Source organism: Trachinotus anak, unplaced genomic scaffold (assembly GCF_046630095.1).
Source record: "Trachinotus anak isolate AG129_WGS33_773 ecotype Australia unplaced genomic scaffold, CSIRO_AGI_Tana_v1 ptg000014l, whole genome shotgun sequence".
Classification (NCBI taxonomy): Eukaryota; Metazoa; Chordata; class Actinopteri; order Carangiformes; family Carangidae; genus Trachinotus; species Trachinotus anak.
Window position 1 is genome coordinate 13676457 of NW_027273865.1, and position 24297 is coordinate 13700753.

General features: G+C 40.8%; 1 protein-coding gene and 1 pseudogene across 3 annotated transcripts in view; one reads left to right on the plus strand and one right to left on the minus strand.

Moving 5' to 3' along the window:
- On the plus strand, positions 1 to 6144 carry LOC139632429 (myosin regulatory light chain 2, ventricular/cardiac muscle isoform-like; annotated as a pseudogene).
- The window catches only part of col26a1 (collagen, type XXVI, alpha 1), a 25520-nt gene continuing 7333 nt past the window's right edge, over positions 6111 to 24297 (minus strand). The window contains exons 4-14 of one of the 3 annotated variants that reach the window (XM_071496437.1): positions 17182 to 17243; positions 16936 to 17062; positions 15802 to 15909; positions 15545 to 15673; positions 11606 to 11677; positions 10987 to 11039; positions 10827 to 10889; positions 10359 to 10394; positions 10216 to 10260; positions 9824 to 9908; positions 6111 to 8200 (exon numbers count right to left, since the gene is read on the minus strand). In XM_071496437.1, the coding sequence (XP_071352538.1) occupies positions 8061 to 8200; positions 9824 to 9908; positions 10216 to 10260; positions 10359 to 10394; positions 10827 to 10889; positions 10987 to 11039; positions 11606 to 11677; positions 15545 to 15673; positions 15802 to 15909; positions 16936 to 17062; positions 17182 to 17243 (920 nt within the window). In that variant the 3' untranslated portion in view covers positions 6111 to 8060. The remainder of the gene's footprint in view (positions 8201 to 9823; positions 9909 to 10215; positions 10261 to 10358; positions 10395 to 10826; positions 10890 to 10986; positions 11040 to 11605; positions 11678 to 15544; positions 15674 to 15801; positions 15910 to 16935; positions 17063 to 17181; positions 17244 to 24297) is intronic. The other 2 variants (XM_071496436.1, XM_071496435.1) reach the window with 2 other exon arrangements.

Genomic DNA, 24297 nt, shown 5'->3' on the forward strand with positions numbered 1-24297 from the left:
ATGAGCCGGGGCATTGTTGTCCATGAAGATGAAATCAGGCCTGTGTTGCTCATGCAGAGGCACAACGACTGGATTAATGACGTTATTCAGGTAGTATCAGCTTATCACAGTACCATTCACAAGGTGTAGGGCAGTTCTGTATTGACTAGACACACCTGCCCAGACTGTGACACCACCACCTCGGTGCGGTAAGCGGTTTCGAATGGTCTGACATGACACTTGTGTGCCTCTCACCTCCCTTAAACATGCCTGGAGTTGAGTGGCATTCATCATCCGGTTCTGCAGGGCACTGTTCACAATGAAGCGGTCATCAGCATGAGATGGGACGTCCACTTCTATGCCTTTCTGTGACTCTTCCAGTCTCTCTGTGCCTCTGTGACACTCTAAGCTCAGTGGAAACTTCCCTCTGAGAACATCCCGTTTGAAGCCTCGCAATGGCCAGGTACTGTTGATCGATTGTTAGGTGTCGTCTTGGTCTCATGATGTCAAAATGTGAACAGCATGATGAAGAGGACTTTAAATACAAATTGTCACTGAACCAGGACATTCAGTGGTCCTTTCATGGATCAGACACTAGTTGTGATTTTTGTTGTGATCACCTTGTTAGAGAACATCATGTTATGTAATAAGTACTGAAATACTGAACAGTTGGACATGTGCATTCAAATTAGGTTCACCTGTAAAGGTTATCGTGCATTTTAGGCGCATTCTGAAATTTCATCCAAAAGCCGAATATCCCTAACTTTTTGTGAGTAGTGTATTTCTGGCATAACATGACAGCAAGACACACATCCCCACACTGTAAACCCCAATCCATCCGTGACGCAACATTTTCTAGTAAAGTCCACACAAATGTTCAGAGCTGTTAAAATGACCTAAAAACTTTATGTTCACTTGACACAAAGCCTAATGTAATGGCATATGGCCCAATAAGTCGAGGGCCAATTAACAAAACATATATTGTGCATTTTGATCGTTCAATGAACTAAAGAAATGTTTGTAAAAATTCAAACTCACTGTTTTTATGTTCATATGAAAAGTGGTCACTTTCTTGTTCAGCAAAATGAAAAATCTGGGTTCATGTTAAATAACAAAAACATAAAATTACAAAAATTAAGTTATGATGAAAGAAAAAAAAAACTCAGCATAAAACCACCACAACAATCTGTTGTGTTTTTACCAATGTATTATTTTTTAGTACACATAGTTGAGTAAAATTTGTCAAAGCAACATTGAGTACAGCTTCCATTCCTTTGTTTGTGTAACTTAAAATCTTTGAGTAGAGACAATTTTTAGGGATAAGCGGGAGTGTAGCAGAGACATGGCTAACCGGACTAACACCAGATTCTGCTGTTTCCATGGATAGTTTCCAGATCGTACAGACAGGCAGGACAAAGGAGAGTGGTAAGACAAAATTTCTCTGGCAGTATTAATAGTACTAGTACTAATTCAACACTAATTTAACACTCATTCAACACTGATTACTTTGTTTTGTATTTTGCTAACTCACCATCCTCCACCACCATCCATGCTTGTGTTGAATAAACATAAAAAAATAAACACACATAAACTCAATAAACATATATTCCCTCTTAATATGATATAGAATTAAATGCTCAAAAAACTAATCATTTTGTTGTGTGATTGTGTTGTGTGAAAAAAAAGGCTCTGTTTAACTGAATTTCCAGTCAGAACAGAGTCATGTGATACAGTTATTTTGTGTCTTTCATATTACTGTGCCATTATAACCTTTTGTGTGCCAGCCGTTTCCAATAAACTTTTAAGTAGAGTGAGCGAGTTGGGATTTACAGTGCAGTCTTTCATTTAGCGTTGCTATGTTTACACGACTATGCTCGTTTTGCTCATATTTTCACTATATCGTCAGAGCTTAGGCCGTGGCTGTCAGGCAGAAGGAACCTGAAAACAAGAGGAGGAGGGAGGAGGTGAACATGTGCGCTTCAGGAGTCATTTGATACGAGTCAGAAGCTGTGATGTGGATCATTTAAATTTACACCTCTGTGTCAGTGCCCAGACACAGAATTAACACTCGACACTGTTAAATGAGACATTTCCTGCAGGCACAGTGACAGCAAATAATTTTGCTTCCCATAATGAGCTGATGGCTCAACAGCTGTTGAAACCACTGACGTCTATCAGCAACAATGCTTTCAGACAGCCAGCACAGACAGACCCCTCATCCCTGTCATAATCCCATTCATGTACAATAGGGAATTATTCGTATATCTAGTTACTATGAGTAAAATCATATCCAGTCTTCAAATAAAGATCCACTCAATGACCTGCCCTCAGCTCCTTGAAGCTTTTCTGTCAATGTCCTCATCCTTCATATGGCATTCTATACCCCTCTGCTGTGAAAGCATATACAGCCTGGCCTCTATTGTCTGGACTGAACAGGTGTTACACACTGCACGGTCGACTTAGAAAATAAAGGAAGGGCACCACTCCTCTTATTGTTTCTTAAGAGCTCATCTGATCTCAAAGAAGAATGCATCAGGATCCACACAATGATAAGAGGCCGTGGAACATATCAGTTACATCCCTGCACTCACTAACTTGTAAATGGTACGTTTTAGCAACAAGTCCAATCAAATATTGTTTCCAATTTTAATGCAATTTGCGGTCAGTTACAGAGTCTGATGGGGATGCTATCAGGAATGACTGTGTATTTTTCCAGTAAAGAAAAGCTACACCGCTTAGTTCCTCACTCATTCATACATTTTCCACACTAATGATGCAGCTCCTCCCCTCAGGCTTATCCTTTTACAAGTATGTTCTCTGTCAGCAAGATAAACCCTATTTATTGGTCCTTGTACTTGGCTTGTCCGCCCTCCATGTACAAATGATTTGAACAGCTTAGTCACATCTGTTACAGGCTCCCAAAAAGGCCAAGAAGACGGAGACAGGAGCCACAAACGTCCATGTCCACCTCAATGTTTGAGCAGATCCAGGGCTTCAAAGAAGTTACAGGACAGATGTTGGGGTAAATCTATGTGTGTGTGTTGGTGTGTGTGTGTGTACATATGTGCTCATATACGACTGACCATCTCTCTGATATCTCTCCGTATGGACCTGTAGTGCCTCTTCTGGTAACTTGTGTAACTGTTCATCGCTTGCAGGCCTCTACGATCATGGACCAGAACAGAGAAGGTCTCATTGATAAGAGTGACCTGAGCGTCACCTGTGCTGCTCTGGCTTAGTCGTTAAGACACATATATGGAAAGCAGCAGTAAGCAGAAAATGTTTTGTTATTTTTAGTTAAGTTTTATCTTATAAGCGTGACGCCGTATATGATGTGTTTGACGGCATAATGTTGGTCACAGTGAGCTAGATGAGATGATGAACAAGTGTCTGGGACCCCTCAACTGCACTTTATTTCTCAACATGTTACGAGAAAAACTTAAAGGTCAGTCAGCACCGAGGTTATACAGATTGTGCAGTTTGCATTTTATTTCAGCATTTGTTTATTTTTCTTCTGCTTTCCACAAAATACTTTGCTGATTTTAATTTAGTTTCTGTTTTTCTTAAATCTGAAATTTTGTTTAATCTGTTTTCAGTTAAGTATTTTGGTTGTTTATGTGTGCAGTGCTGGAAAAGAAAATCACGTGTACAAAAACAGAGAATAAAATATCTAATGTCAGAAGCTGGGCTTTTACTATTATTTTTATTGAAATATTTTGTTTGGTTTGGTTTGGTTTGTGGTATGTGAACTCAATCATTTATTCATGTTTAGTTTCAGTCAAGGCTTTACGTTTTAAATTATAAGTTGAAGTAGCTTTTAATGTCTCAGCAAAGCAAAGATTTGATTGAAGGAACTGCTGCATAAAAACATATTTCACCTGATCTTAGTCTATGCAACATCCATGATTTTTTTTTTCTGCAGTCAGCATCACAATATTACATTTTAGCACAAAAAAAAGAAAAAAAAAAGCCATAAAGTATCATCTGAAACTGCGTCAGTGTGTTGGTGGAGTGTGCTTTGTGTCTGCTCACATGAACAGTTCTTACTACCTGATTTACCTGTGTTTTGTCAGGAGCTGACCCTGGGGAAACGATTCTCAGCGCCTTTAAGGTTTTTGACCCAGAAGGAACAGGAGTCTTCATGGGGGAGGAGTGAGTGTGTGATTCTCCTCACAGTCTGCACAAACACAGAGGAGACCACTCTGTGGCTTGTCACGCCTCTCACAAGAATTCATCTCTCAGACAATGATGAATCAGTGTCACAAAGTACAAAAGTCTAAATCATTAACAAAGTTCCAGATAATGCATATCTTGGTCGGTGAAATACAGACCACAGTTAATTTAAAGTCAAAGAGATGGAAACAGTAACTCTTCTTTTCTGCTCCTCTCCTGCAGGATGAAATATCACCTCATGTCACAGGCCGACAAGTTTACAGAGGCTGAGGTGAGTTGTTGCTTGGCAACAAGGTGAAATATTGGATGTATCAATATGAGATAGTGATTCAAAAGTACCAGCCGTGGCGATACCGTTGAACAAGTTGAAGGTGAGCGTTGATGAATACCCAGAATCTGAGGCAATTTAATTTGATTTAAACCCCTTAACTACCAGCTACAGCTTATTACAAAGATCCCTCTCAGCTCCCTTCCAGACCCCCTCTTCAGTAACAGTGCCATTCATAACCGACATGGCCCCAGGCTAGAGACACAGTAATCTCATTTGTACAGCAACAGATGTTTCTCTTAAAAACATCCGTTGACTGGGGAGTGAAAAGTCTGTCTCTCATTCTCTCAAGGGATCAAAGAGACCAGTCTAATCGCTATGAAATCTGTCACATTTGTACTGGTTTGAAGAGACTTATTGACTTACAGTAGGCTCACTATGTTGTGAAATGTAAACACTCTCCTTTCTCCGTCCCTCTCTCACAGCCTACACATATTTCATGAGGAATCTTTCATGTTGTGTACATCAAAAGGCCACGCAGTGGGGAGGGGGGGGGGGGGGGGGGGGGGGGGGGGGGGTAGAGAGGAGAAAATGCATATGAAACAACAAAACCCGTAGACAAATAAACAGCGCTGTGTTCCCATGGCAGCGTGGTGCAGTAATCTGACGGCTGGTTTCCCATGGCTGTGTCTCACTGCCCCATAGACCTCCACTCTGTCTCACTGATGGCTCCTGTGATTGCAATCATCCATCTTACTGTCAAAGGCAAAAAAAGGGCAAGAAAGGGGAAATCAGACACACCATCTCTGTCTCACTCCCTTGTGTCCAGCAAACAAGCCACCCCACTGTGAGCAGAGCCAACACATGAACCACAGGCCCTCAACACTGGGTCTGTGTGTGTGTGTTTTGAATGTGTGTGCCCATGCTTGTATGATCTACGGAGAGAACATGTGTGGGTGTGCATCTTTGGTTGTCTGTGCCTGTCCATTATACTGCATGATCAGTCACTGGAGTGTACACGGGGGAGCCGTGGACATGTCTGATCTTGCAGCTGATCAAAACCTCCAGAGACTTGTTCCCCTGTGGCCGTGCAAACGGGCCTCATATCAACATGTCTCTGTTCAGTAGACAGGAAAAACAAGAGGGGAGAGACAGACAGGGGAGGAGGAGAGCGGGCACATGAGGAAGAAGACAGAAACAGGCAGGCATAGCACAGATGAAAGGATGCATAGAGGGGCCAGGGTGGAATATATGACAATGATACATAACCGCACTTATCTCCTGTTCAGATGAGATAATTGAATTGCAAAAGCCAGCTCTGTTTTCGTCTGTAGGTGCAATACTGTGTGTGATCCCTCTCTGCAAGCCTGACAGCTCCTGTCAGAAAAGGGGTGGATTAAAAATTTTTTTTTAAAAAAACAGAAAAGTGCAATAAATCCTTTACCTGTTTGCTTACAGGTAAATCAGATGTTTACAAACTTTCCCCTGGATGACTCTGGTAAACTGAGAGGACAAAGAGCAGCGGGGAAAGGAGGACAAGAGGAAAGGATGAAAAAGAAGAGGAGTAAGAGGAGGAGGAGGAGCTGCAGTGGAGCTTCTGCCTGTAAATAGTCTCACCACGCTGTGAAGCTGCGGTGTTCAGGATGTGTGAATGTAATTATGTGCAATTAAGTGGTGACTATGAAATGAATCCCTTTGTTGTTGTGACTTTAATCTTACTTCAACAATCAACACAGATAAATATCTGCTGAGTACAACATTCGCAAATTGAACAACACAGCACACCTGAACACTGTAAAGTATAAAAGATAATGAAACATGCACAAGACAAAAAAGAACAGTTGCATTTATAAAGTAGGCCTACATCAGTAGACTCAGCTGTCTATAACGTAACACATCAGAGACTGAACAACAGAAAAACACTTATTTGCTTTCTTTCCGTGAGATAGATGAGAATATTAACATCACTTTTATGTCTGTGGAAACGGGGAACAGCTAGCGTGGCTCTGTCCAAAGGTAGTAAAACCCACCTCTAAGGCCGTCTAAGTAACATGCAATAGCTTGTTTGTTTCATTTGTACAAAAACCAACGTGCAAAAATGACATGTTGTGTTTTTACAGTGGTCACGTGCCACACTATTTCTTTGCTGCGTGCACTGACTTTGTGGCGTCAGCATTCAAGCAGTGTCGGCAGAACAGTCCACAGTAAGGATAACCACCTAACTTTGTAGTCACAACAGAAATTAGCTACTTTGTTGTTACAAATTTGTAGCAGCTCCTTACGCACACAAGAGAAACTATATCCAAAAACAATGTATAAATGAGATGATTTGGTTTTTACTAATGTTAAAATTTGGTTTTATCTCAATTCATCACCATCATCATGATCATCATCATGATCATCATATATTATCACTTTCAGAAATTCATAAAATCTGAAACTCTGAGTTAAACAGTGAGTCAGAGGCTGACATGGACAGTTTTCCCACTTGGCTGCTCATTATTTCTGTCTGAATAACATCACATGAACACAGCAGTGTTGTCACCATGAGGTTGGTGGTGTTCTTAAGAGGATTTGTTACCTTCTGACAGAGCCAGACGAACTGTTTCCCCCTGTTTTCAGTCTTTATGCTAAGCTAAGATAACAAGCTCCTAGCTGTAACGTCATATCAACAGAAAAGAGAGTGGTATCAATCTTCCCATAAACTCTTGACAAGAATGTGAATAAGTATATGAATGCTGAACAATTTGTTTAACATATGAACCTTATAATCAAGAAAATAAAGATTGTACTAGCCGCAGCCAAAGCTTTACTCAGAGACCAATAGGCTCTGTCTCTCAGAGACTTATTAAACCATAATCATATCAGTTTGAAAACAAATCTCAGAGGCAGTTTATGGTGAAGTCAATGTAATCCTGTCAGGTTTAGTGCTCTGTCAGCCAGTCACAGGAAGGTGCACTGAAGCCGAGCGGGGTTTGTGGTTTCCAGGCCAAAACTCAACTGTTTCAGCATCTCTTCCTTTCTCTTTCCAGATGGGTGCTCTCCAGATGCGATTCATTTCGTCTAACTTTATTTTAAGCAGATATTCTTGGCAGCTTGTCATGTCTTACCTCAGCTTTAACAAGGCAGAGCACAGCGAGAAAGACAGAAGGAGAGAGGAAGAAATATGTTTGACAGGCAACACAAGATGAACCTCGAGGTCGTTCCAAGAATGTGTTCGACACTAAATAGTACATTTTGGGTCCAGCTCTCAGGAACTCAGAGCTTTGCAAAATCAGCCAAGGAAACTGATGTGTTTACTAGGCCGTCTTTTATCTGAGGGAAGAATGACGCCAAAACCCTCCTAACACTTTATGAGATTATATTTCATTGTACAACACTGTGTAAGTGCTGCTGCTAAGGTTATGTAGACTAAGATCGTGCAGCAACAGGGTGAGAAAGGCTAAAAAAAGCCTTTCATGTGGATGAAATGCTCAACATCTCATGTCTGCAAAGAGCTTCATTTTTACAACAGTACACGTTCATGACAATTAGAAAAAGAAATATATTCAGGAAATAAAAGCACGAGGATAATTGATATGAACAAAAAGCACAACATCTATCACACATATGAACAAAAATACAAGACTAGACGATGCACTCAAAGAGGAGGTCGTCTTTGTCTCTCCTTCGGTGCTAGAGTCTGAGGAGGGGTTTGAACAGGCTGAAGGCGTTTGGTCTTTACAGTGGAGAATGACAGCGGGTCCAAAATGCTGCCAAGACCAGATCCTTCAGAGATGTCTGTTTAAAGACATGACAGAGATAAAAACAATGGGTGGTAAAAGTACTCTTTATCAATACTGGCTTGAAGGAAATGTTTGACATTTTAGCAAATATGCTTATTTGTTTTCTGGCAGCAAATCCTCATTTACACCTGTGTGTAAAGTATGGAGCTAGAGCCAGGAGGTCGTTAGCTTAGCATAAAGACTGGAAACAGGGGGAAACAGCTAGCCTGGCTCAGTGTAAAAACTGCAAATCACTGTTTTACTGGAGGTAGATGTTCCTGTTTTATCACTTTTTGCTTCTATGAATTGAAGAAATTAGATTAAGGCTGCAAGTAACAATAACTTTAATTCTCAATTAATCTACCCATTTAATAATTACTATTTCCTCAATTAACCCATTAAGTGCTTGGTCTATTGGATATCAGCAAAAAGCAAAAAATGCCTTAAGCCCATAGTGACGCTTTGAAATGTCATGTTTTGTTCAAAACCACAAAAAGTACAGTTTAACATAGAAGAGTAAGCAAACATGAAAGTATTAACATTTGGAGTGTGTGACTTTTAATATAAATGAATGTCTGGTGCATTTAAGCCATTGTCAAATGAGTTCACACAATGCTGATTAAACCGATGAGCACCAGGTAAATCTCTCTGTTTTAAATCTCCTGTCTGTGGGGTCTTTCCCGCGCTGCACACCAGTAGCAATGTGATTTAGGTCAACCAGCAAGTCTGCCAGAGCTGAAGAAGGTGTTCTGTCGTTTATGTGTACTTTGTCAAAAATATCTGGAGGCTCAATTAAGCACCAGACAGACAGCTGCATTATTTCTCTAATTATTATGTGTCCTGTTGCAACACAGTACAACATGCTGAAGGTTCCTAGATGAAGTACATGGGGAAGAACCTTTGGGGGACACATCAAAAATCACGACAGCAACATGCAGCTGTCTGCTGGCTGCTCGTGTTGAGCGTTCAGATATGTTCACAGTGAACATACAGACACGGTGTCAGAGGGAGCAACCACAGCAATGGAGGGGGAGTGGGCTACAGCAGCTAGTGGTTTGACAGAGCCTATAGTGTCCAACCTCAGAAGTGTCCAAATAAAGTTTCTGATTCTCCAGATAAAAAATAAACTCAGCATTTAGAGGATGGATTATAGTCTAAAAGAGAAGAGACTGAAGGGGAGGACAAACACGGATTATCATTGCTGTGGCTTTTCCATGGAGAGTGCTGAAAGAAGATAAGGGACTGAGGGCAGACATGGATGTCACCTTACTGCTCTTGGACAGGTTGGCATTTATAAATATTAAATATCTGGAGTAGGCTATGTAACTGTAACTATTACATTTACTCAACCTAAATAATTAATTATTATCTGGGAACTGTGGATACTTCTCTACATTAATCAGACTTTTGTGTGCACTGCAGGTCTAAGTGAATCATCGATTGTAAAAATAGTTTCTGATTAACTGACAAATCGTTTCAGTTCTAAATTAGATGAATTGACAGTGGTGGATCTTCTCATCCAAATGTGGTCCTGAGAGTGAAAATGCATATTTCCCAAAATGTCAGACGATTCCTTCAACAATTAATAATTTTTTTGCCTGGAAAACATATTTTCCTCCATTTTTGTCTTTCTCCTCACCATGAATGCCAATCATGTGCTCCAGGATCAGGACCCTCTCAGCCAGGATCTTCAGGGCCTCTCTGAGCTGCTGCACAGCCTCACCCTGAAAAGCACCATAAACCGAAATACATAATGTAAATGAGAACAGCTTTACTGGATATTAAGCTGTATTAAACTATTGTATATGTGAGCAGTTAGAGTAGGAGAGAAGCAACCAGATAAAGGGCTGCAACAGGCTGAAACGGAGCAGAATGTAAATATGACGCGATGATGTCAGTTGTTACATCCATGGGCTCCACAGCAGTTTTCAACTACGTCCTCATTTTTGCACGTTGACCATACATGGTCCAGCCATTCACCTAGTCCTGTTCAAATGAGCTTTAGAGGGAAAAAACACGAATGTCTCTGACCTCATTCAAGCCTTCTCCTGGCTCTCCTTTTGGCCCTGGTGCTCCCTGTGAAAACAGAGTAAAATAATCGTGTCATCTGTGTATGTGTGTGTGTGTGTGTGTGTGTGTGTGTGTTTTATGTAACACAATAACCTTATACTCACAGGTAGGCCCTGCTCGCCTGTTGCACCTGGAAATCCCTGGTGGAGGAAAAACAGAAAAATAATTTAGGACTCCTCCTCACACACACACATTTCCCCGGCTTGCATTCCTTATCCCCCGTGCTAATCTGCCTCTTCACCAGATCTCCAACCTTAAATCATGCTAGCAGAGGAAGGGGATCAGGTTTAAAGACAGAGGCCCACTAGAGAGCTGACTACAGAGGGGACCCGACATGGCTGCCCTGATTAGTGAGGCCTGGCCTTGGACGAGAGAGAAAGAGGAGGATTAGTCACAGCTTGGAGTCAGTCTTTGAAGAAAAGCTTGTTCACCTTTAATGTGTTTAAGATTGCATGACAGCTAGGGCCATTTACAAAACGTAGAACAAAAAGCATTTGATAGTTCATCAGAATCAAATATGTGCAGCCTGCCGGCTAATCCAATAATGAGGACGTTTTTTAAAGCAGCCTCACCCTTTCCCCTGGATCTCCTTTAGGCCCAGGATCCCCAGGCTTGCCTCGGAGGCCTTCCTTGCCCTCGTGTCAGAGAAACAGAAGGAAATGTATAAATGATGCCAGTCATACATTCAACTTTTTATTGAACAACTATCAGCTCTCAGTGACAGATACTCACATCTTGTCCCGGCAGGCCTGGAATCCCTGCAGGTCCTCTTGGTCCTGCAGGGCCTGCAGTGTCATTCACAAAAACATCACGCAGTGAGGGGGATGAATGTTAAAATGTTGAAGTCTGGCTCTGACTATTGTGCAATGTCAAAATTCAATTCACTCAGTTTAACAGTTTAATTTAATTCTGAAATTATATTGTCCTGAGAGAGAGATTTGTCAGGGTTTACAAAATAAACTCATCATCACACATCATTAACCACTTAAACCTTCTTTGAACACACTACAGTTTATTTTGTTTATACTGAGTCCAAATGCATTGCTGTATAATAACACAAGTGTCATGTATATCTCTTCTTCTTACACATTCTCCGGTAAATTACCATGAAATGTTTCTATATTTAGACATTTTAGGATCTGACTAGGATATAAAGGAAAGTTTTGTGGACTTGAGCAGCGCTTGGCTATAAAATGAACTTTTGTAATGACAGACTTGCCAAAGAAGGTTGAAAAAGTCAAAACCAAGAGGTGAAAAAAGAGATATACACAGGTATGTTTCAGGAGTTGTATTAGACTGAGGACATGCTGTGTTGTCCTCTAACCTGGGAGTTGGAAATATTATATCATACCTGAGGGGCCAAGGGGACCGGTTGGACCAGGAGGCCCGACTATGATCCGAGGAGCAGCGAGATCTGTTTCCTCTGGGAAAAACAAAAATAGAAGTTTAAGCAGAAACTTTACTTGAACCTTTGCACAAAAGATAATTGATAATATTAGAAAAGACTAGAAAAGAAGCATTAAAATTGACAGTCGTGTTACAACAGGAGATGAATTCACAGCTTATCATTTAGACCATCTTTTCATGTCATTAACTGTCTGTTAATGTGCTCTTACCCAAAATATTTTCACCGTCATATCTTTCAATTTTCTTCTGGAGCCAAAAGAATCATACTTTAAATTTGACTAGATTTCTATCAATGTTTTCATTCATCAACACTGCATAGTTACTGAAGTGACTCACAGGCTGCAGCACAGTCACTTGTTAAAATCCCCAAAATCTCCATGACTCTTTATAATCCAACCCAGACATTTAACATGAGTAAATATCAGTGTTTTGTACATTTTTCCATCCTCTGATGGTTTTTATTGGATGGTGGGTGGTGATGGATGCATGTGTCCAAATACAGTGACAGTGGTGAAGTATTCACATCTTTTAAAAAGGAAAAGTAGCAATACACAGTCCTGGACATCAGCATCATCAGTGACGTGACATATATGAGACTGAACATGATTGACTGGCATCATGTTGATAGATGAGGTAACTTAAGTTACACTGTTATTATAGTTTGACTATAAACTATGTCTGAAACTATAGACTATATCAGACTCTGCAGTGCTGGCACAGCGCTAAAAAAGAAGTGTGGAGATACAGACAGGTGACAAATTAAAGGAAAAAGCAACTTTAAGTGTCGTTATGAGGTGTTAGGCCACCAGAACAGCTTCAGTGCTCCTTGGCATTGTCTCTGAACTCTACTGGAGGGATGAACACCATTCTTCCAAAAGATTATGGCCTCATTTGATGTTTTGTTGATGCTTGTGGAGAGCACTGTCTCCCATAGGTGTTCGACTGAGTTAAGATCTGGTGACTGTGAAGGCCATAGCCTATGATTCACATCATTTTCATACTGATCTAACCATTCTGGGATCTCTTGTTTCCTAATTATGGGTGAATTGTCAGCCTGTTTCTCATCTCATTTTTCAGGTTTTTCCTTTAATTTGTCATCCATCTCTAGGTCTGGCTATGCAAGACTACCATTTGACTAAAGTTATGTTATGAGGTGAGATGTTATGTTATGAGGTCCCTTCAGGAATTGATTGCTGTGCCAGTGTTGAGCCTAGTTTTCCCCTGACGTCAATCACATTCCCGTTTGGCCAGATGGACTTCACTAGATAAAACTTTTTAATGTTTTCTGTGCGTATGTGGAGTTTGTGTTGGAGTCGGTGTTGGGCTGGGAGCCAGTTGTTTGTTAATGTTAGAGGACTCAGTTTCTATGTTGGCTAGTGTTGCACGCTGTTGGCGCTGTAGGCGATCAGAGGAGAGCCACTGAGGCAAGTCACGAGCCACATAGAAAACAGTCCACAGGTTGGTATAGGCAACTGAGATAGTCGGGGAAGTTCTCAAGTTATGTTACAATCCATTCATACATTTGCAATAAAAAAATGATTAATACATGTAAATTGCCTCACATAGTACATTTAAGTAAAAGTACTAGCATTAGTATATAACAAAAAGGGCCTAAAATAAACTTTTCTTATTCTGTCATCTCAGAATAATGTGTATATATATATATATATATATATATATATATATATATCATATTAAAGGATCATAATTACTAACTACTTTATATACTGCTGTGTATCTTAATCTATAATAATCATTCATACTTTATTAGATGATTTATATTTTGTATTGATCATCTAATCATGCAAAGTAACTAGTAACTAAAGCTGCAAAATAATTGTACTGGAGTAAATGTTAACTGAGCATTGAATAAAAAGGGAAATGTTTGCCTCAAAAATGTAGTGAGAGAAAAAGACTACAAACATAAAGAAGCATTAATGAGCAAGTGAGGATTAAGTACCTCAACTTACTTTACTTAAGTGTCGAACAAACTGAAGGACAAATAGTTCAGATCTGTACTGTGCATATTGCAAAACAACCTCCCAAACATAGCTGAATAGACTATGTCCAATAAGAGCTTGATTACTCTTCACCACAGTGAGAAAGTGGCCACTCAAGATGCATTTCAGATTCCAAATGTGAACTGTAATCCACCTCAACTTGATCTAGGCTCACGGATATATCCACAGACACAAATTCTCAGTATCAGGAAACAGGTTTTGCCTCCATGTGGGCCTGCAGTTATATTTTATACATCTCAGTCATGTCTATAAAATGTTTGTTTGGCTCTCCAAAATGCCTTTCAAACTGCTGTTGCAATAACCTATACTGTTAGGCGAACCTCAGGGGGGAAGATCTTTTTTTTTTCAGCCTAACATAAGAGTTAAGACACCAAGGGTCAGCAGTCAGACTGCAGAGTTTCACCAGCAGTCAGCAGGAGGATTAAATCTGCTGTGACAGTGATCGACAGGAGCAGCTGGTCGATCTAAAAGGGGTTCCATTTAATAGAGCAGTAAATGCTTGGACATGATCTGTCTTCACAGAAAACATGCATGAGGAGGAAGTCATGTCTTGTTCTCAGCATGTAGGATATTTTAAAGTATACTTGTAAGTATAAATTTTGTTTGAAATCACAACACACTTCCACTTCCTCTCCACTTTACCATATGCTCAGGGTCAGTCTTCCCCTGTGTTAAGACAGCGCTGTTACATTATGGCTACAGTCCACAGAAAGGGCCTAGAAGGAGCACATTTCCCTCTGGAACTAATTTTCTAATGTTACAGTCTCCTCGAGTCTGGCTGCCTCCCCAAGAAACTCCACATGAGTGGCAGACTATCTCCTCCCTCGTTCATAGCCAGCCCAGCTTTTGGCTCCGGGCCGCGGCCTGTTCCCCAAAACGCAGACTGTTGTGCTGACAGCTAACAAATTAGGCCTGATTTACAGCCAGTTGGCCCCCCTCAGCTTACACGGTCCCACAGACCCAAATCTACATAGTTCCAGACCCGCAGACACAGGCTCAGAGAGGCGGACGCAGCCAAAAGCCTAATCGGAGCCAGCAGTCTCTGTGAAGTAATGATTACAGCATGGACTTATACTGCCTCCCCGTGGTAAAACCTAGGTACTAACTGTGAGAGAAGTAACTCGAACAAGGGCTTGTTCTTATATCTTTATAGAATTAATTGCTGAAAACTAGAGAAACTAAGGAATCAATAATTTTCATGTTTACATTCACTACATCACTTTCACCCTCATGTTTACTGATCTCTGGAGGGAATACACAAAGAAGTGACCTGTATTAAATCGGATAAGATGAATGACAAATGCCACAATATTTTTTTTTTTTAATTCATTCAGCCCCCGAGCTAATCTTGTGATTTATTCGCTGGTATTTGGCTCCATTGTTGTGGTGGTGTTAAATTAGGTTGCAGTAAACAGTGGCTCAGCAGCAGCAAAAACACATGGAAACAATTAAACTAAATCTAAGCCAGCCTTTCCTGGGAAAAGAAACAATACTCTCTCCATTATGAATTGAAGTCTGTTACTGCTAACTTAAACACTTGGTAACAGCTACAGTGTGCCGGTGGCCATTGCTGACAAAATGTCTTCAAGAAATGAACAGGGTGGACATATGCATGAGATATGTGTGTTTGAAGCTGGTGGAGCCCATGAATCATTGTGGGATGAACTGTGAAAATTGACCTGTGGTTTAAACTGGTCAAATTAAACCATTCAAAAACTGAATGCTTGAATGGTTTTACAATTGCTGTTGGGCCAGAATTCAACCATGTGGGTTGAATTCTGTTTCTATCATGCTCTCATTTAACTTCATCTGGGACAACTTGGTCCTGATTTGAGAGACTGAGTTTGGAGCGGTCGGTTCACCTTTGTTGTCGACTTGAAAGACGTCACCCCGTGCTCGGACCGGAAAGGAGCTCGGCCCTGGATGACCCGGTGGACCAGGAGGGCCAGGTAGACCTATTTCACCAGGTAAACCTCTGTCCCCCTTTGATCCTGAGCACCAATGAAAACAACAAAATACAATTAATCAACCAATTAGCCACGTTAAACAAGCAGTCACGTGTCTGCCCAGACCATCTTCAAATAAGCAGATTAGACTTAAAGGTATGATGATGTTTTACCCATGGGTCCAGGAAGGCCTGGTCTTCCAGCTGGACCCGGAGGTCCAGGAGAACCAGGAAGTCCTGGTAATCCAGTGGGCCCAGGAGGCCCTATGACTCCTGGTACTCCTCAAAAAAGAAGAGACAGTCAGTGTCAAATGTATAGTTTAAGGAATCATTCAGTCTAAAATGATTTCTCATCTTAGGCTTAAGACTTTTAACAGAAAGCCTGTTTGTGGCATTCAACATGCAGAGGGATTGAATTACTATTGATTTTCAATACATGAAAATATAGGAACCTGCATATTTGGAGCTTGTTAGATACTAGTGTCTAAAAGTCAGAATATCTCTGCCTCTGCTGCTTCAGTTTACTAATTTGCTAGAATAGCCCTTTACCCTCCTTGATGCAATTCAACTTCTCACTAAAGCACCAAAAATGACAAAATAAATAAGTGAAAAGTAAGTAAAATGTCTATTAAATTTCCAAACAACCACCAACAAACATGAGCAACATAAGTCAAAAATCTATTGTCCATCTAATCTATGTCCTTTTGGAGCCAAATGGATATTTATCTCATTGTATTGTGTACGTGTGCAGACTCCAGTCCACAGGAAGCACAACCAGAATATTATCAGTGAGGAAAATGTAACTAATGGTTATGTCATATTTTCCATTTTTTGGATCCACAGTGACATAATTTGACTATGATGTTATCATCAAACTTATGAGTAAGAAATGCACAGCTGCAACAAACAGTTATTTTCATTATCGATTAATCAGCAGAATGTTTTCTTGATTAATGAATTGAACATGAACTGTTGTGAATACATTTTCCCAAAAATCCCAGGATGACGTCTTCAAATTACTTGTTTGTCCCACCAACACAAAGATTCAGGAATTTTTTTCTCTTGACAAATGATTGTTTGATCAAAAAACACAAATTCATTAATCAACCAATTGTTTCAGGAGCTCTTTGGTTTGACAGGTCTGACAGAAATAGTGGTGAACTATTTCTTACCTCAATCCCCTAATGCTGAAGCTCAAACTGTGCTTTTACTGTTGATTAGTGCAGACACTCATAATATAATAAAAACAGCTTTTCAACACCTCCACTACATATTTCAGGAGTCACATTTGTCATGAAGTGTTGGCACCTGGCGGCAGGTATAATGGGGGTCCAACAGGAGTGGGCTGAGGTGTGTCCACCTCGTTATCCGTTGAGCCCTCTGGTAAACTGCTGACTGTTGGCAGAGAGGCACGTCCCTCCTCTAACAGCCTGATCTGGAACAAGAGTAGTAGATTTCAGACACATCAGCACTCAGTTGAATAAACAGTTGTGTACAAATCCTTACAAACTTGTCTTCAAATTCTTCTCAGGATTGTAGAGAGATCTTCTTTACCTTTGATTCAATTGCATTGATTCTGCTGTTCATGTCAGTGAAGCTGGTACAGTTCATACACTCTGTAAGAAATAAAGACAGACAATGATGAGCTTAATGTCCACATTACAGCAGGAATATACGCTGCTTCTTCTCCAGCTGTCTTTTCCTCTCCCTCTGTCCTTCCCTCAGCTCTTTCATTCCTTTTCCTATTTCTGTTTTTTTTTTTTTTTTATCTTGGCACCATCACTAGTATCGCTCTCTGTCTCACAATGTCGAGCCAAGATACACTAGAACAATACTCATCAAACCAGACCCAACAATTTATCAGTAATTCCTGGTTAAATCATGTCACTCACTCACAGAATAAGTATTATTACACCTCACATTAAAGTCTAAGTCTCCCTTTCCCTCTCCCTCTCTCTCTCTCTCTCTTACACACACACACACACACACACACACAAACCACACACACACCTGCTTATGTCCTGACTCTGCATGTTTTCTGTCTGTCTGCCCACTTGGGGTGATGGCCTGTATGCCCACACTCACATCCTCCTCCGTAGACCAAATCCAAAGCCATTCATAGTATGTAACACTCACACACACACACACACACACACACACACACAAAATCACATGACAAATGACATATGTTGTTATTACAGTGTTAAAATGTAATTTAAAGGCAGGTGATATTCTATAATTATTCTATATTTTTTACTAAACTACAACCAAAGCCAAGTATTGTCTGTGTATCCACACCTTGATATATATTATTCCCCCTATAAACCTCCACTGTTGTCCAAACACTATTTAACACTCATCAATGACCCATGCTGTTGTACTGAGTAAGATAGACCTTCATTAATATTTATGCTGCTGTGACTGGTCCCCAACAAATGCACCATCTACTCCTCTTAGAATATTGTTTGCTAAAAACCAAGGATGAAAACGACTTTTGCTTTATCAAAAATGACACTACATGTTTCTGACACATTTCGAAACTGATTCTTTGGCCAACTGGTGGCAGTGGAAACAAGCAAACAACATGGACATCTTAAGTTGATATGGTGAACTTGTTGCCTGTTTAGGCATCACCAAACACAGTGCAACATCATCCATGGAGTCATGGTTGTGGCCACCGGGTGAATGCACGTGTAATATTAACTTTCCATTTAGCTCAGTTTTTGCTCTCCACCAAATCCCTGTGGTAAAAGTTTGGCTCTTTCGTTGCAAAATGTTCCACTGTGTTCACAAGCTAGATGCTATCTTTTGTCCGCCTGTCATTTGGTGCTAGACAGGAGACCTCGAGCGGATATCTGGAGATTTTTCACTGAATCCAGCTGCGTTCTCCGGCAGTTTTCAGTAGAAATCAGTGGGTTTGGGAAATAGTGCCACAGTTAGGGTTGAAAGTATTGAGAGATGGACTAACACATTGTTGGTTTTTGACGTTTTAGGGTATTTGTTGACATAAGTAAAATATTGAATGATGCCAGACGGATCCTTTCAGAAATAGTAGCAACATGACAACAAAAGGACAGTTTTTTTTTATTTTTTTAATTAATCATTTTTGCTGTTAGCACCTGCAACATATTTATGTTCCCTTGTTAAATTCTTGTTTGCCAGTCTGTTTTGGACATCTCTCTCACAAATTACACCATTCCAGCTACCACTAAACCACAGGTACCATGTGGTACTCAGCAATTTTGGATCGTTTACATGAACTGTAAGCCAAAATCCAAAACAAAGTCTCATGAGAAAAAACCTTCTATTTGTTCTAAATCTGAGCCTTCTTCTGGTCTATGGCTCATAGGAAGTGTGGAATGTCAGCTGTCCGTCCCACAGATGGGCCCCACCCACATTGTGGTCATAGCAGGGATACCTAGAATAAGGAACAACTGGCGCTCATAAATAACCAACGCAGCAACAAAAATGACCCAAACAGCTCTGGTTTGCCACAATCATCGTCTCTGACCGCAACGCAGAGGGTACAGCTGAGGTTTCTGCTTCACTGAAATAGGGCAGGGTGAATATCTGTACCATGTCTGTGTCTATAATCACCTCCATCCAGTCCAGTGGTGTATCAGACTGCATGGGTGTGGTTTCTGACTGCCTTGTTTCAACATCTTGAATCTCCTCTTGGAGCGCAGCCACAAACGGAAACAACAATCAACAGCTCAGCCCAAAACACATTCCTCCGGATTCATCAAGCCAAATACTGAGGGCTGTTCTGCCGAGACCAAAATGACCCCACATGAGCTGCATGTTGTGACTGACTGCACTGAGGCTTCCTCGGCGACTACACCAAGGACATCAAGGCCGTACACAGCACGACAGCAAGACTGTGGGCAATCATGGGCTTCGCAATGTGAGAGGGCTGATGAGTTGATATGCCTTCATCTGCTCCACAGTTATTCATCATCGGCCCAGAGGAAGTCTCCACCCTCTGACACTCTGACACTGTTATATACAGAACATCAATCCAAGAGTTATTTTGTGATTATGTGTTTAGCTTTCATTTATTTTTTTAGCCATATCAGTTGTGTGACTCAGTCGATAGCAATGTTAGTTTCCCTGTTGGTTTGTCTGTCCACCACTGTGGCACAGACTGAAATATCTCAACAATTACTGGATGGATTCTGATCGAATTCTGTGCAGACATTCATAGTTCCTAGATGATGTATTCTAAGGACTTTGGTGATTCTTGAATGATTGTGGTTGAACTGGATGAATTATCTTTAAATTTGGCGCAGACATTAATTTCCCATCAGGATGAACTATAATAACGTTGAAGACCCGTTGCTTTTACATCTAACACACATAGGTGGAAATCCTGGGGGGAAATTGTGAAATTGTTAAGAATTATAAATGCAAAACAATCTGTTTATAAGTTTCTGATGATTTAAAACGATGAATTGTAAAATCGTCAGGCTGAAATTTCACTACAACCAAAATCAGCTTCAGCTGTATGTTGTGCTTAATATTGATTAGAAAATGTTAACATGCTAACAGACTAAACTAAAATAGCCAGCATGGTAAACTTTATACCTCCCAAACATCAGCACGTTAGCATTGTCATTGTAAGCATGCTGACGTTAACATTTAGCTCCAAGCAGCTAGTGTAGCTGTAAACTTTTAGTCTGTCTAAACTCAGTCCCTATTTACTACATAGTGCACCAAATTTACTGTCCACCATTTGAGTCTGAATTCGAGCTTTCTTACGATGCAAAGCTCGAAATGTACTTACTTAAATCAATTTACTGCTCACCATTTAGTAAACTATTGAATGTCTATTATACAGGGAGTAGTGAATGAGTGAATTGGGGAATGATTTCGGACACAGCCACGATCATTTTTGGCCTAGTCCCACTTTCACTCAACATTTCAACAATGGAGAACTGTCCAACTGCCCAACCATCACACAACACATTCACTATTTTTCAGATTGTGTTGCACCTTGTAGCTGCTTTGCTGTGAGGGCAGTTGACAGAGAAAGAGCCCCTTTGCCTCATCCATGACAGATTTCTGCTCCTCAGGCCTAAAAAGGGATTTCTTTAGCTCCATCCTTCACTCCTGCTAATGAGCTAACTTGCCCAGTCTTTATCTCTTGTCCAAAGAGAGCCAGAAATAAGCTGGCCATATGTCATTATGTCATAAACACACACCACAGGACAACACCAGAGCAAAGTCAATCTACCATAAATGTGAACCAGAGCATAACAACTGCATTTTTTCTATAGATGATGGGAGGGATTTCCGTTTCTGGAGTTGGAATTTAATTATGTTGGGTTAGAAAACCAAACTTCCGCCTCGCTCAAGTTGATGTTTAGAATGGGACCACAATTTATAGAATCTGTTTGGATCCATAATTACACCATGGCAACACAAGACATGGTTATTTTTCTTGGCTTGTACTCAGCTCATGGGAAAGAGTCAGAATCATGTTGTCTTTAGAGGAAGCCAAATAAACAGAAAGAATAGCAGACTTTTTCTTCTCCAAAGAGAATGATTTATAAGTTTGAGCAAATATTCATATGATAAAACTTCCCTGATCTTCATGAGAAGTTGCTAGAAATGGTGCCAAGACACATATTTTATCTGTTACAGTGACTGATGTTTCACTTACAGAAGAGACAAGACAAGTGAAAGAAAGTTTAGATGATTCCAAATGATCAAGGACACACAATACTTTAATACTGTAAAGATCAATTAATACAAATATCAGATTGGTGTTTAATGCAGCATGTAAATGGATTACATGTCCATAAATAAACTGGTGTGGAAGCAAAGCTGACATTAGTCTTGTGTGATAAGTCTGTTAAGTCTGACAGTGAAAACTGAGAGATGAGCAGACTTGGATTGGCTTGGATCGATCTCTGTCCAGGCAAAGGACAGAGTGTAAACTAGATTAGAAACTCTTGGAGGATAAATCTTCATTTAAACAACAGGAGAACCAAAACAATGAGCATACGTCATCTCAGCAAACTATGTAAGCACCAACCTAATGAGTCATCGCTGCCATCATTGTGTGATCCACTGTACAAGACCGCACAGGATATTTTGGCAAGAGAGTAAGTCAGGCTGCGGGCATCATCTGTTGAGACAGCTACATTTCCTACATTAGACCTGGATATAGATCAAAGAAATCACAAGCTTTCTTGCAGTTTTGTGTGTGCGCGCGCACACACACACACACACACACACACACACACACACACACAGAGACAACCTCAACCACAAAACAGACCATGACGCACACAGCTGGGGACAGTAATTTTGACTGCCACTAAATACTTGCTCTGTCTGTATGTGTGAGGACGACGGAACGATGATGTATTGAAACATCTTCTTGGACCTTCTTAAGAGTCGCTGTCACATCTCCAAGATACACAGACAAGTGTGTGCCCAGTCTCTCTCTCTCTCGCTCCCCCTCTCTTTCACTCTCTCTCCATGTGTGTTGTGTGTGTGTGTGTGTGTGTGTGTAGACCACAGACAGCCTTTGAGAGCTGGCTACATCCCAGGAGCCTGTTGTGTGTCAGCCCAAGCCAGCAAGTGGTCAGCTATGGCTGCTGGCATGAAGAACAGCTGGCACAGAACACACACACACACACACACACACACACACACACAGACTGTCACTCACTAAATCACACACCCACTTCAACAGCGGTGGCCGGTCGAGGACGGTGAGTGCAGTAGTACTCCACAGTGGGACCATTGAGCATTTTTCACCATGATGCCAGCTGATAGGCCACACATCATTTCTATAAACTGAACACTGTACAAGTAACAAACACTTGGAAATTAATTGAATTCGCTATTACATTTGATACATGGTACCCTTATTTCATGCAAAATTAGATATGGTCAATTAATAATAATAATGGATTTCAAAACCACAATGAGGCACAGTTATTAATCTGACATTCCTCCTCACAAAATGCTGCTACTCATCAGGCGTAGTCGCACATTGTCAAACAATGACAAACTGAATCTCTTCCAGTCTGAAAATACACCTAATTTCTCCATCATCCCCTCATTCCGCCAGAATGCATCCACTCATGTCATCATGCTGCAGCCTTACAGCCAAGACAACGCACTACTGCTCCAGTGCTGCAATGTTAGCAACACATCAGTCACAGTGAGAGATGGATGGCCCTACTGGTGCACAGACATACAGTCATCGTCATGCTATGAGATGATGTTGTGTGAATCTGGTGAGGAGAGACGATCGCGCTGTGATCGGCTGGAATAAGGGCGACATTTTTGAGGTTCAAATGGTTTTGCAGCGGTGTCTGATGAAATGGAGAGAATGAAAAGGGAGGAGACACAGAGGGGAAAAGAGTGGCAGAATAACACTGCTTACAAATCATGTCAGAAATATTGTTATAATGAGATGAGAACACATGAATGTCACAATAAAACTGGACCTACCAGAAATACAGAGGTCTTTAATTTTCAAAGGTGGGAGTGTGTCTACCAGAAACTTTTGTGTAATGTTTTTTTACAAAAGTGTAAATGTTTAGGTCATAGGGCTTCAGCGATGATGATGCTGTTATGCTCGTTGGTTGATAGAGAAAGAGGGAGAAAAATCTGGACAACTGTTGTATGGACTGTGAAGAAATATGTTACAAATATTCATGGTCCCCAGAGGATGAATCCTTAATGACTTTTTATCTAGCACCTCCAGGAGTTTGTCATTATTTGGTTTGGAGTGAAACGTCTCAAATACTGTTGGATGGATTTCGATGAAATTGAATACAACCCGTATGCCTCTTCAGTAGTGCTTGCTGGAGGGTTGAATAGCTTCGGAAACCCCCTTCCCCACAACTTTCCAGTGTTGGATTAGTGCGGGCTTTGTCCGACCAAACCTGTAACTTTTTGAAACCAACAATCTTCAGGTCACGACTGTGCAGTTGTGCAGAGGTGAGAGGGAGCCAGGGTTTGAGCCTCTCTCTTTACCTGTCATGTCATTCTCGATACAACTGCTTCTGTGACTGTTCATGTGAGTGACCAAGTGCAACTCTGAATGTCATCTAGGAGAGTCCTTCCAAAAATATGCGTTATCTTCATGTTTAATCAATGTCCCGTCTTCCCCATCTCTATGGCAGCTGGCTTTTCACTCAGTGGTGTTTCAACAACTATTAACGCTTGATTTCCATCGTGGTCAGATAACATAATGTACAAACTAGCTCTGTTTGAACACAGCCTGACCCTAAGTCTTGTTACGTGTTTGACACACAACTCAGGAGCAGTGTGAAGCCACAAATACAAAGCATTGTTTTCTATTTCTGACAAAAGAAACCACATACCTGGTTCTCTGTGACCTCAGGGACTTTTCTAGGAACCTTTTTAGGAACTCAGGAACTTTACCTGCTTAACGCTGAATAAACAGATATGTGGAGTTGCAGACAGACTGACAGAAGGACAAACAGAAAGATGTCATTGAGAGGCAATGATAAGGTGATGAAAGAAATGAAAAACCACAGAAGGAGCACGAACAGAGCATAATCCATCAGACCAGGACCAGGAACAGCTGAGGTATCCCATAGCTCCCAGCAGGTCAAAGGGCACCGTCTGACCTATATTTGAGTACAACCAGGGATATAACAGAGACATCAGTCATATCGTTAT